Below are 14,769 nucleotides of genomic sequence, written 5' to 3'. Positions count from 1 at the left end.
AGAAAAAGAATGAAGTCGGGGGAAAACATAAATATAATAAAATAATACTAAAACGGGAAGGAGCACCCAAGTCAGAGTAACACCTCAGCACGAGATGTGAATAGAGCTGTAAACAGAGAGGGGAATAGCATCACCCAAAAAAAAATTAAGAAAGAAAAATATTATAATGCTTTGAGATCAAATTAATAAGTAAATTCATTATTGGCTAGCTAGCCGAATTGTCCTTTCATGAACCTAATCCACAATACTCTGTAGCGAATGAGAGTGACCGTTCCATAATATTATACAAAATTCGTTTATTAGCTTGCTGCATTGCTCCTAAAATAAAAGATGGCATGTTTTTGTTATCTCGGTAATAGCCTAAGCAGATAGTCTTAGTGTCCATCATCACAAAATTAGCTTGATAATCTGAAATAACGTAATCGGCCCGTTGAAAATGAAGTGTTATGGAAGGATAGTTAGCAATATCAAATCTTCCACGTAGACGGAAACAAACATCATAATATCCCCGGATACCAATATATTTAACCCCAAACTTTTTGAAATGTTCCTTCACCAAATCGGCAACTATATCAAAATGATCTTTATACATCGTGGATATTGAAGAACCACTATCTATGATAGCACCGCCTTCTTTTTGGGATTTAAGCTCAAAAGTACCACTGGGGAAGTTTATTCTTTTGTTACCTACACTAATATCTTCGAGATTTAAGTAATAAGCATAAGCCCGAAAAGGAGGCACAACAATGGGAGTTGTACGTACTTTTTGAGATGCGCTTCCAATTGTTGCATCTGCACCAAACCTTAAATATGTATCTGATCCCTCAATATGATACTTAAACGCCTCGAAACAGTAGGAAAATTTTCCTTCTCCGGCGGCACCTAATTGATTTAGAAAAGACATTTCTCCTGGTCCTAAACCGAGTATTCCTGCAATAACATCACGTTTGCCATATAAATGATTCTTACCGATATAGTTTTCAAAATTCTCTTGCTTAAATCCACAACCCATCTGTAAATCAATATTTTCAAGGCCACCAGTATTGGATCCTAGAGTAAAATTTTCTACTGCTAAAATACCAGATGAAACACTTCCACTCGCATAGCGTACTTCATAAATGCATTGACCATCAGAATTGCACCTATCTCCATTGCAATAAGGATGAGTATCACAACGAACAGGACGATACGTAGATGACGAGTTCCAAGGATAAAGTGGCTTATCCTGAAAGAAAGTTTTAGTGGCACCTTCGCATTGAAGCCAAGTATCATCACTACCTGTATCAACCATCAAATAGTAATTCTTGAATGGTTCTTGGCTACCATCAAATGTACCTACACCAACCATTGCAACGTAAATTTTAAGTGATTCGTAAACTACAGGAAAACGCATAGCATCGGGATTCATGGAGAGTGTTTCATTGTCATGGAGTAATATTTGTGACTCGATGTAACGTGCTTGATCTTTGGATTGTTTTACGAGTCTCTGAAGCCTTTCTTCTCTTGTTAATTGGTCACCTTGATATAAAGGCGATTCCTTGGAGTCTCTATGAATCAACTTCATGCTAAAACCTTTCGTTGGATACACAGCGATGACCGAGTTTAATAGTAGTGAAACATGAATAATTGATAGAAGAAAAATGAAAAAAATCACACCCATTTTTAAGCTACCAAGAATTTTGGTGGACATAACTACCTGCAATTCTGAGCTTCAATTTATAGTATTTTACATTTAATTCTTGTTATTTCTTCGTATATTGGAAGTTAAAACAGGATCTTTTCCTATTAATACTCATTAAAGGCTGCCAGCTGTCACAATACATACAAAATTTATATCATAATATTTCTTTGGATATTAAGATTTATTAAGAATTTAAGACTGTTATCACCCAGATCTTTGGATATTAAGTTAATGCAAGAAAAAGAAAAAAGATCCTAAAAGATGCGGTTTATGCAAAAGGGTTCTCGAATAACTTTGACCGTCTTAATATTTCCCCAAACTACCCTTATGAAATAAAAAATGACATCATATGTCCGAACTGTTTCTCACCGACTCACCCCGTCAAAACAAGAAACGAACTTTCCATGGGTTCGGGATTTTTGCCCTATTCCTTTTCTTTCATCTTTTCCCATTTCTCCACCAACATCACTGCTATCTGAAAACTAACATATTCATCTTTTTCTGATAAACGTAGATTTTAGTGTAGTTTTGTTAATTTATTAAAGAAAAGTGATGATAGAGTCCAATTATAATTAATCGGATCCATAAAGGATTTCAGAGCCTGTGAGGATTAGGTTATGAGAGATGGATGGCTAAGCTCACTTTCTTCTCACATTTTTGGTATTTCTTTTTATGTTTTATTGAAGATTGTTAGTTCTGACGATTATTGTCTACAATTTCTTTTCAGTAGTTTTATTGATCTGCGGAGTCGTTGGTTTCCCTGCGTTAATTGTAACAATCATTTTCCATTCGATTTACCCTTGTTAGTTATGATAAATTAATTAAATTGATTAATTTGGTCGAGAGAATAATGGAAGGCTTGAAATTGCTAATGATATTTCATTCAATCACTTATCAGTCGATTTGAGAAGATGGAGGCCGAAATAGTTGTAGATTTTGACAACATTTTAGCGGTCAACATCATTCAACTAACGGAGAGGGTGTGTAACATTCAAAATTAGTCTTCGAATCTTTGCATCAACTGCATGTTCAATGACCCGGATCCTAATTAGGCAACAAAGTTACGACCTTTTTGCAAAATATATCAATCAAAATCATATCTTTTGAAATGTTATATGTCGCCCCCTTCTCCTCCCTGTCTTATGTGGAAAACACGGCCGTACTACATGACATCAAAACATAAGACACATATTTAGAACATCATGTGATATTTTTTGGAACAGATTATTCTCTCAAAATTTCCACTCTCTTCCTTTCACTTATCTATTATCTTCTTCTTCATCCACGATCTTAATCTTTTCGCGGTGATAAGGTGAATCCCAAGAAATCCAATTTCAATAAAAAAAATTAAAATTAAGATCGTCGGTTGTGTTAGTAGATTCATTCATTTAAACTTTGGGCTCATGGTCTTCCTTTTGGGTCAATTACTTCAAATTCAATTAGGAACCCGTTACTGAATCTGTCGTGTACTCTCTGAATCTCTGAATACTCCTCTAACCAATTCAACCATGGCTGGAATGCACAAAACAAGATTGGTAACAGCTGGATGTATTGTCAAGAAAATACTCATTCGGGCCTTTGTACGGGTAATTTGTGCCCGGCTCTCAAACTGGTGATTTCAGATCTCCATCCATGCAAATTTTAAATTCACACACATCCCATCATTTGCGTTATAACTCTAAAACACACATTCAATCGTACTCATTCATCGAATTAAACAACAACAACAACAAGCTTTCCTCTTTCCTAACTTCTTAATATCAAACAAACTGAAATCTAGCAGGAACCCAACTCTTAATCCGTCACGAACTCATAAAATATCTCTTCAATTTTATGTAATATCAATGTAGTCTTCAATAGCGGCAGTTCATTCTCATCGGTTGTTTCTCGGGTTCAAACTTTGCCCGGAAATTAAATCCAACTCGTATTACTCAATTAAGATTTTATTTTTTCGTGGAACCAATTTACCATCTGCTGGGAGTAAGTTGATTTTTTAGGATTCTAGAATCATATCGTGTTTAAGATAAAGAGACCATTTCGGAAGACATTAAGAGCTTCACCAATGGTGAATGTGAATATTTCATATGTGGCATCACTTCTAAGACATCCTTTGAGTATAAAATCCTAAATATTAGGGGAAAAAAAAGTTTTATCTCAAACCCATAAAGTTTTCTATTATTTGTTTACTTATTTGTAGACATGTAATTGGTTAAAATCCTTGCTATTTTTACTTTCCATTGACTTTTATTAACAAAAGTGTGATTAGGATGGGAAGACATCCTCTAAGTGAATGTCTAAAATTAGAGGTTCACTTAGAGGATGTCTAACTTTTTTTTTTGCCACATCATCTTCACATCAATGGGTTGGAGATGATTTTTTATAAATATTGTTGTGGATCATATGTGGATTATGACTTTTTCCTTCATACACATTCCATTGGAGACGCTCTAAAATTATAAAAAACTAACGGTGTTGAATTAGGAATCTTTTACACCTTAACAAGGATAAAACGAATAGAAAAAAGATGTACACGTGATTTTGACCAAATCATCACAACACGTCAGACATGGAAGAGAATGGGGAGGTGATTCCGGCATCAACACCATTAGCATACCTTTGTTTAGATTGGAACATTTAAGTGATGACACCTTATTTTCTGAAGACTCGAAATATATTTTCTACATTCCAAAGCACCTTGCTATGCCAATTACTTTTTTCGCAAAATCGATTTGATTGGTGCTGGTTGACATAGGAGTTTCATTCTAATCAAACGGTTTTATCAACAATTAATTTTCCTACATTTTCTAATGATATATCATATCTTGATTTATTTGATTATCTATTAGGGCAAGATTGAGGAATTCATCATCGTGATATTCAATATTATTTTTTTCATTAAAACCCATAACATAGATATGATTTGCAATGATGATACGGAGAAGAATGAGAATACCTTGAAACAGAGTGTGGTGTGGCATGTAATCATCAACTTACTTGATTATAGTAGTAACTAGTAATTCTGTAGTTAATATATCCGCGGATACAAAATATCGTTCAACCAGTGGGAAAACGCGAAGATAACATAGTAGCGTGATGAAGTTATTTCAAGGGCGAAGATTAAAAGCACAACCCGTCATCACTGATGGTCAGTTGTCAGCCAAGCAAAAATAATTTAAGTTTTTTCACTTCACAATTATAAATAATACTATAATTATAAGAACAGATTCGTTCCACGGGGAGATATGGGTTGCTATTCGTATTTGAAAACTTAAGTAAATCAGGGAGATTTTTAATTGAGGTCTAAAGTAATTAAACTAAGAAAAAAATATTTAATTAATAAATTAGTTTTGTTATACTTAAAAATATTAAAAACAAATCACACAGAGTTTGTGGTCGGTAACCTAGCACCAAGCTGAGCTCCAACAAGCTGAGCTCCATCTAAGAATAATAACAAGTAACGAATAAATAGAATCAATAGGTTGAGAATACTGGTTAAGGGTTCATCATCTATCACAAGACATGCACTTTGGTAAATTCCTTATATCATCACATACCATAACGATGAATATGTGAATACTACTCAGTGAACAAACTAATTAATGCAACATGCTATTAGGTTTAATCCTCCAAGATCTTTAAATTCTATGAATTAGACTAATCCATGCAATAGAAATACTATGAGTAAACTATTTAACATTGGTCAAGCTTCTACTTGCAATACACAAAAGTTTTGAATACAATTGGTAATCACAATATGCTACTTATGACAAGGTTCATCAACAATTACGTATCTCAAAACCCTACTCTAGCTATAGATATGCATTCATGGTCATTTAGTAGCGCTAAACCTAAACAAACAATCATACAATCATGCACGATAATAAATAGTAGACAAGATAATAATGATTTGATTGAGATAACAAAACCAATATATTAATTTAGTAGCGTGTTTACGATATCTGACTACATCCTTAACAAATATGGAGTGTTTATCTACTCATGGATTTCGTAAAATCCTTAAAAAATAATATGAAGAAAAAGAAAGCAAATCCTAAGTTCAAACGCCAAAATCGCCAAGCCAGGGCTCTTGTTCTTCTCTTCCCAAAAAGTGTGATGAAAGATCTTTTCTATCGATGTGAAATCCTCTCTTAAACAGGTCTCCAAAAATGTAGAAGTGCCCGTACCTCAGGTCTTGGATACTTGTCAAAACGGTCTACTAAACTAGCCAGAATCTTCACAGATGCGTGCAACTCAGCAGCATAACTAACTCCCGTCCTTAGCTCAATGGGTTCATGCCAGGGATGAACAAGTCCAGCCCAGCGTCTGAATTCCAACAACCAATATATTATCTCTCGGAAACTTCTCAGTCCGTGAAGAATTCTTTTTTCTGGATTTTATTCTCCGGGCAGTTTACTCTCGCTTACACCCGGCCCTCCGCTAAAACTCTTAAGTCTTAACTCCCAGCTCCGTGAAAAATATGTTTCCCTGACTTTTCTTAACTCAACTTATAATTCCTCGGAGAAATATTTTTCTCCCTGAATTTTCCTAAACCCGATGATAATCCCTCTGATACCAAGACTCTACGTGAGAAATCTATTTCCCTGACTTTCTATCAACTCCCACTGATATATCATCACCGCCATCAACCACGTTAACCTCAGACTCCATCGTTCAGAGCATTACACCATCATGGTAGCATCACTGTGAACCACTAGCTCCATTTGGACCATTGCCTATGTTATCTCTTCCGTAAATCATTAGCAAAAGCCTTACTTCCCCGTTTCTGCTCGTTCTCAACATCAACACAGAAACTCGAACTCCAGTTCTTCGTAACTGGTTTTCATGGCTGCATCATCCATCGAGACCCAACACCACAGCTCCACTTCATCACCAGTGATCAACTCTCATCACCGAGCACTGCCAATCCATTAGCTGCGACCAAACTCTGCCACGAGACTCGAGTATGATCACTGCAACGGCTATCAAAATTCTTCATCACCGTCAATCACTGACCATCATCCCTGCTGTGCTCGAACTCTTATCCATCTTACAAAGATCATCTTTGAGATATGTTTAGGTCTTTGAAATCAGTACTGAAACCTAGAGTGCTTTAGTTCACTTTTTTGGTTAAGTTCCGGTTTTCGGAGCTGTATTTGTCTATCATTTTCGAATTTCTTAAGTTTTTGATATTAGTGTATTTTATTCGGTAAATTTTCTTCTTCTTCTTTTTTATCCCATAATCTTTTTCTTTTTTGTAAATTTTATTCCATAATCTTTTCTTCTTTTTTGCAATTTTTTTTCCATAATCTATCCCTTGAAAGGTTGTATACTTATTATATCCAAGAACACCTTATCAAAGAAATTTTATGGCCAATATTGTTTCGATAAGGTTATAGAAGGCGTGTATGCAGCGACATTTTACAGCCCGGTATTTTACTCTGACGCAATAAGTTAGTCTAGGAATTGTACGTGCGAAGCTAGATTTTCCAGTCTGTCTGTGTCACAAAAAGTTGTAAACCTATGATACTTTATTAAACTTCCGCTACATATGCTTACGTTCCACCGGAAGGATTGAAAGGATAATAATTTAACAAAAAACACAAAAGGCTTTAAGATCAGATTAATAATTTATTAAATTGCAGTTGAAGTAAACTTATTATTGACTAATTCCCAGCTAGATGATATTGTCCATTCATGAACCTAATTGGCATAACTCTGTAGGGAATGAGAGTGACTGATCCATAACATTATACAAAATTCATTTATTAGCTTGTTGCATTGTTCCTAAAATAAAAGCCGGCCTATTTTCATCCATCTGGAAAAGGCCTAAGCAAACAATTTCAGTGGATATCATTACAAAATTAGCTTTATAATCTGTAATGACATAATCGGCCTGTTGAAAATGAAATGTCATAGAAGGATATTTAGTAATATCAAATCTACCACGTAGACGGAAACAAACATCAAAACCTCCTTGGGTCCCAATATATTCAACTCCAAGCACTCTAAAACGAGCCTTCACTAAATCTGCAACTCTATTAAAATGATCTCTATACATCACGGATATTGGAGCATCAGAATCTATGACAGTACCGCCTTCTCCTCGGGAATTAATCTTAAAAGTACCTCTACGGAAGCCTACTTTTTCTTCTAGATATAAGTAATACTGATACGTGTGAAACTCAGGCACAACAATAGGAGTTGTACTTACATTTTGTGATGCGCCTCCAATTGTTGCATCTGCACCAAACCTTAAATATGTATCTGACCCCTGAATGTTATCGTTAAACGTCTCGAAACATTAGGAAAATTTTCCTTCTCCAGCAACACCTAATTGATTTAGAAAAGACCATTCCCCTAATCCTAAGCCGAGTATTCCTGCAACAAGATCTGGTTTTCCATGCAAATGATTTTTACCAAATAAGAGTTCAAAATTCTGTTGGCGAAAACCACAACCCATGCGTAAATCAATAGTTTCAAATGCACCAGTACTGGAGCTTAAAGTAAATATTTCTTTAGCCATAATACCAGATGCAACTGATCGGCTCGCGTAGCGTGCTTTATAAGTGCATTGGCCATCATCATTGCAGTTATTTCCTCTGCAAAGAGGATGAGTGTTACAAGGAACGGGACAATCCGTAGTTGACAAATTCCAAGGGTAAAGAGGCATATCCTCATAGAAAGCTTTAGTGGCACCTTCACATTGAAGCTACCTGAATCAATTATCAAATATTAATTCTTGAATATTTTTCGGTTACCCGGAAATGTCCCTAAACCAACCATTGCAACGTAAAACTTACTTGGTTCGTAAACTACAGGCAAACGTACAACATCGGGATTGATGGAGCGTGTTGCATTGTCATGGACTAGTATTTATGACTCGATGTAACGTGCTTGTAATATTTGTGACTCGATGTAACGTGCTCGAGCTTTGGATTGTTTTACGAGACTCTGAAGCCTTTCATTTCTTGTGAAATGGTCACCTGGATATAAAGGCGACTCTTTGGAATCTCTATGAATCATCTTCAAACTAAATCCTTTTTTTGGATAGGCCGCAATAACGGAGTTTAATAGTAATGTAACGTAAGTAATTGATAGAAGAAAAATGAAAAAAATCTCCCCCATTTTTGAGGTAAGACGAATTTTGATGGACACAACTACGTACCATACTGCACTTTAATTTATAGTGCTGTAATATTTGAAGTTAAAACAAGATCTTTTCTAATTAATGTACATTAATATCTCCAAATTTTATTTGCTTATCTATTAGAGCAAGAATTAAGAATTTTACCATTTGTAATATTTTATAAACATAAATGAAAACTTTCTAATTAATACGCATTAATGTCTCTTGATTTATTAGATTATGTATTGGGGCAAGAATTAAGGATTTTACCATTGTAATATTTTATAACCATAAACTTTAAAAAAATTATTTTGAAAATAATGTTAATCTAAAAATACCTAAGTAATAATATTTGATTTTATTTCTCTCTATTACAATAGATATTCTTTCTCTAAGATAGAAATTTTGTATCACTTTTTCAGTTTTCGTGCTACAATTCTTCGCATCTCAGTTATCATTTTTCCGTCTGATTATTTGTTACTGGGTTGTGGGCTGCATGAGAACTGATCAACACACTGTTGGACTCATCAGAAATAACTAGCTGTAGAAGAAGATAGTAGCGCACATCAACACACTGTCGGTGCGTCCATTATCGTCGAGCTCTTTTCCCCGTCGGTCCAATGAAGCAGCTATAATAGCTATACTGCACGTGCAATAGTTAGGCGGCTCTTGTTGCCGTGGGTTTTATTCCTGACGGAAAAGCCAAATGGGCTCAAGCACCAATTGTGTTCTTTGCATGTTAAGGACTTTGAAAGCAGTACAGAAGTCTAGAGTGCTTTAGTTCACTTTATTTGGTTGATTTCCGATTTTCGGCACTGATTTTGTCTATCATTTTCGAATCAAGAACTGGAATTTCTCAAGTTTTTACGTTGGATTTTTTTATTTTCTCGTGATAACTCTATAAATAGAAGTTCATGAATTGAGATGACTCCATGGAACAAATATTATTGTATTCTATTCGGTTGTATTTCTCTTTGGTACTTATAAGAGCGAGATTTCAATGACCAATTAACAAAACAAAAAGCAGCAGGAATGTAAGAAGTGGACTTAATACTAGCTTGTCTTTCATCAACTTGTTGGTACTACCTTTCTTGGTCTACCTGGTGGTCTTTTAGGCACCGCAACTACATCTGGAGGATCGAGATCAATCACCACTGTCTTTCAGTGGATGATATGGAGTTTTAGATGAATGGGTTTTGGTCGTTTGATTGAGGAAATTGAAAGAAACTTTTGGAAATTTCATGAAATATGATGGATTAGAAAATAAAATTAAAATTGAATTTCATGACTTGAATGATTTCCGATGGAAAAGATATTTGATGTTGCTGTTAGAAATTGAAATATTTTGAAACTCTGATACCATGTTGGAAATTCTTATATTTTTAACTTGAGTAATATTTGTGGAGATATACGAGCATAGTGGTGTTGCTCGTATAGAGCTCCTAGAACTCTAGTAGTGAAGGTGGAAGCAAGGATTTGTAACTTCGAGTTTTCTTTTCTATTGAATTTAATCTTCTTGCTTGCTTACAAATGATACATGAAATGCCTATTTATAGGCTTACATAAACGTCATTGGATACTCAAGTTTAATCTAGACTTTTCTTATCTAGAATGTTCTTTACAACATATCCCTAAGTACACTTTCTTGTACAACCTTATGTTCTCTAGTTCTCTCTAGGTTTTTCTTATCTAGAACATTCATTTGACCTTACTTGTCCTAGCAAATTCTAGCCAAGTCTTAACTGACTTTTGGAAACTCTAACTCTAGTATATTCTAGAGTACTTTTTTTCTACACTTCTTCATAATTATCTAGACCATTGTTGACTATTATAAATTACATGTTCCAACACCCCCTCTTAATTTGTAATTGGCTTAGCGTCCAATTTGTTCTTCACCCAATCTCTTGATAGCTCTTGGCTTCTCTTGCTCGTAGTGTATTCATTTCGGACTTGTAGTCACATTGAAACCAGCTCGCCTTCGTAGTGTCTCCATATCTTGTTTTAGATCTTCTTTGTTGACCTGGCATTTTCGCAGCCTGTTCCTTGTAGATTCAGAGCCTCTGTCTTGTGCCAATTATCTCCTTCTCCTTCACGGTTTGGACCGAACTTGACAGTCTTAAATTCAGAGGCTTTGCCTTCTGTTGATGTTTCTCGCCTTTCACGAAACTTGACCATCGTAGGTTCAGAAGTTCCGCCCACTCAACTTTATGAGTAGAATATTTTTACAGGATGACTCTCATTTTTTCCATCTCTGTTATTTGAGGAGGCATTTCTTTGATGCTCTTCCCTCAAATTTTCTTTAGAAGTGCACTCTTTGGTGCATCTCCTGCGAGGATGGAAACTTCTCTTCTTATTTTTGTTATTTATTTTTCTTTAATGGAAGGAGGTGAAACTTATACATTTCTTACTTGTATTTTATGTTATATGGAGACTTATCATTTCTAAGAACTACTTCAACTTCACGAGCCGCTATGTTTTTTTTATATTTTTCTAAACTTAGAATTGGGTGATAACTAGATTATATTGGGGGTTGTAAAATAAGTAGTGAACTTGGATAGTTGAGACGTACCTTGCGTCTTCTATTGTGCGGAATTATCACCTTCAACTTGTAGCGGAAACTTTAGCGCCCATTTGGATCGAACCCGCTCTGATACCATGTTAGAAATTGAAATATTTTGAAACTTTGATACGATGTTGGAAATTCTTATATTTTTAACTTCAGTGATATTTGTGGAGATATACGAGCATAGTGGTGTTGCTCGTATAGAGCTCCTAGAACTCTAGTAGTGAAGGTGGAAGCAAGGATTTGTAACTTCGAGTTTTCTCTTCTATTGAATTTAATCTTCTTGCTTGCTTACAAATGATACATGAAATGCCTATTTATAGGCTTACATAAACGTCATTGGATACTCAAGTTTAATCTAGACTTTTCTTATCTAGAATGTTCTTTACAACACATCCCTAAGTACACTTTCTTGTACAACCGTATGTTCTCTAGTTCTCTCTAGTTTTTTCTTATCTAGAACATTCATTTGACCTTACTTGTCCTAGCAAATTCTAGCCAAGTCTTAACTGACTTTTGGAAACTCTAACTCTAGTATATTCTAGAGTACTTTTTTTCTACACTTCTTTATAATTATCTAGACCATTGTTGACTATTACAAATTACATGTTCCAACAATTGCTGCATGTTGTTATTCTTACAGATGGCTCGTGGTAAGTCTACCGGAGGGAAGGAGGCACCAAAGAAGCAGCAATTTGTGCGCGGTCCTGGTACTGTTGGTGCTCCTCAGTATGTTGCTCGTGACTATGTTCTTTTTTATTTTGTTATTTTGCTGGTTTGGGATTATGGTGAAATAATCCAGGGCTTTATTTCTATATCTTTTGGTTTACATTTAACACTTGATGAAACTGAGTCTTTTGAGAATTTTGGGGGAAAACATGATAACTTTTGTTTGTCGAGACTGAATACACTTCTTGCTGTCTACTGCAGTACGTGCGAACCCGCAAGGGTACAATGCGGTTCAACACCCAAATTCATTGAAGAATGCACAAAACATCACCCATTTCTACATGTTTATAGAGTTAAAAATTTGGTGGGGTTTTCACTATGAGACTTCAAATTTGGAGTTTAAGGTAAAAAGCAATTACACTCGATCCGATCAGCCATTTTAACCCTCAATAGGTACAAAGAATAAATAATTCTCTGCGAAATTGGAGATTTAGGGTTTTTGTTTGTGCTCAGAGTGGGATTCGTTCATTGCAAAATTGGAGATTAGGGTTCCAAACAAATGATTTGGGGGGTTTTCTTTAAGGTTTAATTTCCTGCTTAGGTAACAATGGAAGAAACAAAAAATGCATCCCCGTATTTTAATGGGGAAGATAGAATCAGTAGGTTACATGATAACCTAATTCACCATATCATATCTTTCAATATGCTGTCCAGACTAGTGTTTTGTGGAAACGATGGATTAATATTTGGAAATCTCTCCCTTCTCTAGATTTCAATCGGAGTTCATTTTCGAATGACAGAGCATATAGTTTTGTAATGTTTGTAGACATGGTATTCATTTTTCGCCGCAAAGACAGATTTATGTGTGCATTGGGAGAACGCTGCATTTCATGATTCAGTGGCTGTGCATGTTAATAGATGGTGCCTTCATGCCGTTGATTATAATGTTCAAGATTTAAATATATCAATCACTCAGCGTCATAATTCGGCATATGAAATTCCTAGCCGTCTCCTGAACTGTAAATCACTGAAAAAGTTGGCAATAGAAATGTTTGGTAGGGGCAAATATGCAGATATCATTCTACCAAATTCAATGAGTTTACCTCAGCTTAAAGCAATGTACTTGGTTGGGTTATCAATCTCCAATGCAGAGTTATCTAAAAGACTCTTTGTGGGTTATCAATCTCCAATGCAGAGTTATCTAAAAGACTCTTTTCAAGTTGTCCAGTTCTTGAAACGTTAGGTATATGTGATTATTAGAAGAAAAAAATGGAAATGGAATTGAATTTCATGGCTTGAATGATTGCTGACGGAAAAGAGATTTGATGTTGCATGTTGTTATTGTTACAGATGGCTCGTGGTAAGTCTACTGTCAACCAGAGGGAAGGAGGCTCCAAAGAAGCAGCAAACTAGACGCGGTCCTGGTACTGTTGGTGCTCCTCTGTATGTTGCCTGTGACTACGTTGTTTTTTTTTATTTTGTTATTTTGCTGGTTTGGGATTATGGTTAAATAATCTAGGGCTTTATTTCTGTATCTTTTGGTTTACATTTAACATACTTGATGAAACTGAGTCTTTTGAGATTTTTGGGGGATAACATTGTTTGTCGAGACTGAATACACTTCTTACTGTCTACTGCAGGAGGTGCGAACCCGCTAGAAAGGTACATTGTGGTTCAACACCCAAGTTTATCAAAGACTGCATAGAACAACTACATGGTGAAATTCTTAAACGTTTCGAAAAGAGTTGCTTTGGGCATTTCATAAACTTGCCAATAGTTACGTTCTTTCCACATCTCGTCCACAATATACTGCTGAAGAGAAAGGACAAGGAGGAGGAGGATGCCATGTCTTTTGTCATTGGCAGTCAGGAGATATGTTTTCGCAATGATGTCAGGTTTAAAGTTTCAGGGGACTGATAAAATAGTGCAGAAGCCTAAAGAGATACGTCTCATGGAAGCCTATTTTCCCGGTCAGAAATGTGTTAAGCTGGAAGATTTAATAGGGAAATTCCGTGAACTGGAAGAAGACAATGAGGATAAACTGAAGTTAGGCTTGCTTTTTATCGTTGAAGGTGCGATTACAGGTCATGATACGAGGAGGAGCATTAATAATGGTCGATTCCTTCTAGTTGACAACCTCGAGGAGGTAAACAGCCATCCTTGGGGAAAGCTGTTTTACAAAGTGACAAGAGATTCTCTCATCAGAGCCAAAGGCAAACTGGGACATCAGCTGAACGGATTCCCACATGTTTTCCAGGTACGGATAACAACTCCAGTTGATGATGAGTATAAATCCAAATTTCCCAATAGAGTATTTATTATTATTTTTTTGATCTCGACAGGGTTGGATTCTCGAAAGCATACCAAGTTTGAAACAGAAATACACCATCGAAAACAAAAATTCCCCCCAGGCCCTTCACCCTCGTATCTTGCACATGGAAATGCCTCAATCCGAAACAACGCACCATCACATGAACAAATCCGCGCAGACTTGAGATGTGTAGATGTGAGGAAATCTCTTTTCTCCCTTGGCATGTTATAGTGTTAATCAAATAATCTGAAGTTAATCTGGACTTTTTTTTTTTTTTTTTTTTTTTTTGCAGATTGTGGTTTTGTCAACTTTACAGCTTACACAAGAAGAAGTAAAAGAAAGCTACATGGCTGGGCTTCTAACTGAGGTTGACATTTCAGGAGTAAGAGGACATGAAAAGGATTCAGGCGCACAAGAGC

The 14,769-nt window shown here is 35.7% G+C and overlaps 2 protein-coding genes across 2 annotated transcripts; both read right to left on the bottom strand.

Annotated features, from left to right (window-relative positions):
• Positions 1–226: 226 nt before the first annotated feature.
• On the bottom strand, positions 227–1,564 carry LOC113280053 (aspartic proteinase CDR1-like). Its single transcript, XM_026528695.1, has one exon. The coding sequence runs from the start codon at positions 1,562–1,564 to the stop codon at positions 227–229; it is 1,338 nt and encodes a 445-aa protein (XP_026384480.1).
• Positions 1,565–7,439: 5,875 nt separating this feature from the next.
• LOC113280052 (aspartic proteinase nepenthesin-1-like) lies at positions 7,440–8,351 on the bottom strand. Its single transcript, XM_026528694.1, has 2 exons — positions 8,032–8,351; positions 7,440–7,932 (listed from the first exon to the last, which is right to left on the bottom strand). The coding sequence occupies exons 1-2, from the start codon at positions 8,349–8,351 to the stop codon at positions 7,440–7,442; spliced, it is 813 nt and encodes a 270-aa protein (XP_026384479.1).
• Positions 8,352–14,769: the final 6,418 nt, after the last annotated feature.

Source organism: Papaver somniferum, chromosome 5 (genome assembly GCF_003573695.1).
Source record: "Papaver somniferum cultivar HN1 chromosome 5, ASM357369v1, whole genome shotgun sequence".
In the NCBI taxonomy this organism is placed as follows: Eukaryota; Viridiplantae; Streptophyta; class Magnoliopsida; order Ranunculales; family Papaveraceae; genus Papaver; species Papaver somniferum.
Note: the sequence above shows the minus strand (reverse complement) of the source record. Positions and strands in the feature narration are given on the sequence as shown.